Raw genomic sequence first — 3,585 nt, forward strand, 5'->3', positions numbered from 1 at the left:
GACAGGGTTTCTCTGTATAGCCCTGGCTGTCCTGGAACTCACTTTGTAGACCAGGCTGGCCTCGAACTCAGAAATCTGCCTGCCTCTGCCTTCCGAGTGCTGGGATTAAAGGTGTGCACCACCACACCCGGCTAACTCTCCACTTTTCTGTATAGATTGATAAATACAGCCAGACACCCTTTCCCTTTGGAGACATCCCAGGAGGGCTTTTCCTTGGATACAGTGAAGTCCTACTGGGAACCTAAGGTTGGGGAACAAACTCGAACTTCATCCGGAATCAGGACATGGCCAATGTGTGTCTGTAACTGTGTCATCATCATCTTTGGCCCATGTAGGGTAGGCTCTGCCTGTTTCCTCAGTGAGGCCAACACCCAACAGCCATCTGTAGAACTGCCTGTAGCCCAGGCCCCTAAGCAGGAGGCCCCACAGATCACATGATCTGAGTGCAAGTTCACAGAATCGTGGAGTGTTAGCAATGGAAAAACTCACAGACTTCCAGAGAGTTCCAGAGACTTGTCATTAAAAGAGGACATGAAAAAAAAAATAGCAGATGCAAGGGATGGGGTGAGGGTAACATCAAAGGGATTGTTTTAATGAGCGAATACATCGTAAGGTCAGAATCATGGCTTGATGCTTTCCAAAGCCCCATCTGTATGTTATACAATGTGCAGGATCCTTTCAAACCTTGGCCTGGGGAGACTTTCTTTATACATTTGGTTACTGGTTACTGATATCCAGAGGGAACTTCTGGGACTGACNAGCTCTTGAGAGCCATTTACAAAATTATACAGTGCCCCATCCTCACCCTTTTCTGAACCAGTTCACACTTATAAGNGCATTGAAGCCTCTCCCTCGTCTTGTTTTGTCTCCTCTGCTGAACAATCTCACAGTTGACCTTTCTGCTCCCATGTCTGCTCTTTGTGCTTTGAAGGTCTCTGTCTCCTCTGCCTCCCCAGCCCTTCAGCTCCCAGGCCTGTTTGCTAACCTTATGCCTGCCCACAGACACAGCCACAGCCAGGCCATCTGTGGCTCTTTCCATGACATCCTTGGGTCTCTCTCTGCCTAGGGTACAGACCAACCAGATTGTGAGTCTATGCACAGTACAGCTGTCTGCCTGATGGTCTCACAAGGTCTGCACCCAACTGTACTGGAGACCTTTTATATGTAAAGTCTCTCTAGGAGTCATTCTTGTGCTAGTATTAGGAGGTGATCAATGAGCAACCTGGGCCCCCTGGGTGGAGTCATTAGGGGATCACTATTCCTTAAACACATCTGTGACCTACCAGGCCCCAAGACTGTGGAACCCCTTATCCTGCTAACACCCAAGATTGTGACTTCCNGGTATGATATAGTTGTTATACTCCTGAACTCAGAGCAGCTTTGATTACCTGTACAGGATGCTGGGGTTTGGTCTGGTACTGTGTATACAAATGCTAAATTCTGTACCCCAAGATCTGGTTGCCCCCAGATAAGAGAATTCTCTTTATTGTGTATACCTCCCTCACCAATTTGAAGTTAATTGGTTAATAGAAGGCTAGAACCTGTGACTGGGCAGGAGAGAGAGAAAGGCAGGAAGGAGTTAAGGATCCAATGAGGAGTCATTGAAAGGGGAAAAAGGAGGAAAAGGAGAAAGGAGATGGAGAAGAGGCCACCAAGAGAGGAGATGGACCACNGGCACGTGGCTAGGAGACATGGACCCCGAGGACAGGCTGCTAGAGTGGAAATAACTTGGGAGAGACTCAAACAGCAAGTAGCAAGGGACATATGGGAGGAATGTAAGTTAGAATAGCTCACAACCTGCCCAATCTAGTCTTACAGCTTATAAATAAAATACCAGGAGTTTGTTTATTTTATATAAGCTAGCTAGAATAAGTAATTCGTTTACAAGAAGATCTGCAGTGCCCACGGTTGCACCGATATGTCTTGCAGGAGGTAGCTGTTGTAGGCTGGGGGGGGGGGGCTTGTAGACGGGTGGCATCGATGATAACCTTTTTCCCTGGTATCCTTTATTATCCTAATAAAAGACCTCCTTGCTTGGTTCAGGAATTACTTTAGTGCCTGTACTTAGTCTCTCCTTCCTTCCTTCCTTCCTTCCTTCCTTCCTTCCTTTCTTCCCTCCCTCCCTCCCTCCCTCCCTCTTCCTTCCTCCCTTCCTTTTCTTTCTTTCCTTCTTTCTTTTTCATTAATTCATTTATTTATTTTACATCCTGATCACAGCCCCTCCCTCCTCTCCTCTCCTCTCTTCTCCCCTCTCCTCTCCTCTCCCCTCTCTTCTCCTCTCAGAACTACCCTCAAAAAACTCCTCCACAGCTATCTCTACCCCCATGGGTATCAACCTGGCCTGGCACATCAGGTCACAGCAGGACTAAACACATCCTCTCCCACTGAGTGTCTGTACTTGTCAGGTCCTCCATTTCTTCTGCTGATATGACTCTGCTCCCCAGGGTTTGTGTTTAGTGGCCACTCCATTTGTTTTGTAGGAAGCTAAAGAAACTCTTTCGGAAGCTGAAAGATGAGACAGAGCCTGGAGAAAGTGACCCTGACCACTCAAAACGTCCAGAGCAGTGGGACCTGGACCACAGCCTAGAGCCTTACACTGGGCTGACTCCTGAGTACATGGAAATGAGTAAGAGCCTATCTTCCTTCCTCTGCTGGTGGGTTCCGCGGGGGGCGGGGGGGGGTTGTGGGAGGAGCCAGGGAAGGACTGGGCGGCCCCTTCTCTCCCAATCCCAGGATGTGATNTGGTCTCCTCTGCTCTTCTGCTAAGAAAATGCTTGTTCTCCTGAGCTCTTTCCTGTGGTTTCTACCACACCAAAAGGGAAACAGTGAAATCTGTGATTTAAGAATGCAGTTTCCATGCAGAAAGATTAAAGCAGTCCTGTGANACTTAAGCTGGGGATCTATATACTCTAAAAAGGGGAACATAGGGAAAGCCCACAGTGCTGAGGAGGGGGCTGGGTATAAGGGCACCTTCTTTTACCAATGTTGATGGTATTTCATGGGGTGAGAGGACAATCCTAGCAGTAAAGCATGTGGTTCGTTTCCTTAATTGAGGAGGGCAGAAGTGTGGGTCAGGGCAGGCTAATAAAGCCTCATTGGTTCACACATGGATAGAAGCCAGGAGTTTCCTGTTGTGTGTCTTCTAGTTTAGATCAGCTACCTTCAACTTTTGGCCGTGGCAGAATAACCCCCATTTTATATTGGCATGGATATTCGGTATTCTCTATCACTTGGAAGTAACAAATTAAGGAAACCACAGACCAAAAGCTTCAGGTCACAGAGGCTTATCTTCCAGTCTGGCTCCTATTTGGATGCTCTAATACAGTATACACTTTCTTATGTCCTCATGAAGTATTGTTTCATCAAGATACACTTGCTCAAGTATTAATAGTTGTCCGAAAGTATGTTTATCATCAAATTATTGGTTCATTTTGACACATCANTTCCTGAAAGGAGTAGGCCAATCGACCAAGCTGCAGGAGGTATGGGGAAATGCTCTTTCACTGAGTACAAAGCCCTTGGAATCATGTGATATCTGACAATTATCAGTGCACAGTAAGCCCAGCCCCTTTGTGCCCTTTCTAC

The 3,585-nt window shown here is 47.1% G+C and overlaps 1 protein-coding gene across 1 annotated transcript in view; it reads left to right on the plus strand.

Moving 5' to 3' along the window:
• Ano2 (anoctamin 2) overlaps positions 1-3,585 on the plus strand; it is a 322,617-nt gene that overhangs the window by 275,346 nt on the left and 43,686 nt on the right. Inside the window, exon 19 of the mRNA XM_021164190.2 lies at positions 2,481-2,626. Coding sequence (XP_021019849.1) covers positions 2,481-2,626 — 146 coding nt within the window. The remainder of the gene's footprint in view (positions 1-2,480; positions 2,627-3,585) is intronic.

Source organism: Mus caroli, chromosome 6, assembly GCF_900094665.2.
Source record: "Mus caroli chromosome 6, CAROLI_EIJ_v1.1, whole genome shotgun sequence".
Classification (NCBI taxonomy): Eukaryota; Metazoa; Chordata; class Mammalia; order Rodentia; family Muridae; genus Mus; species Mus caroli.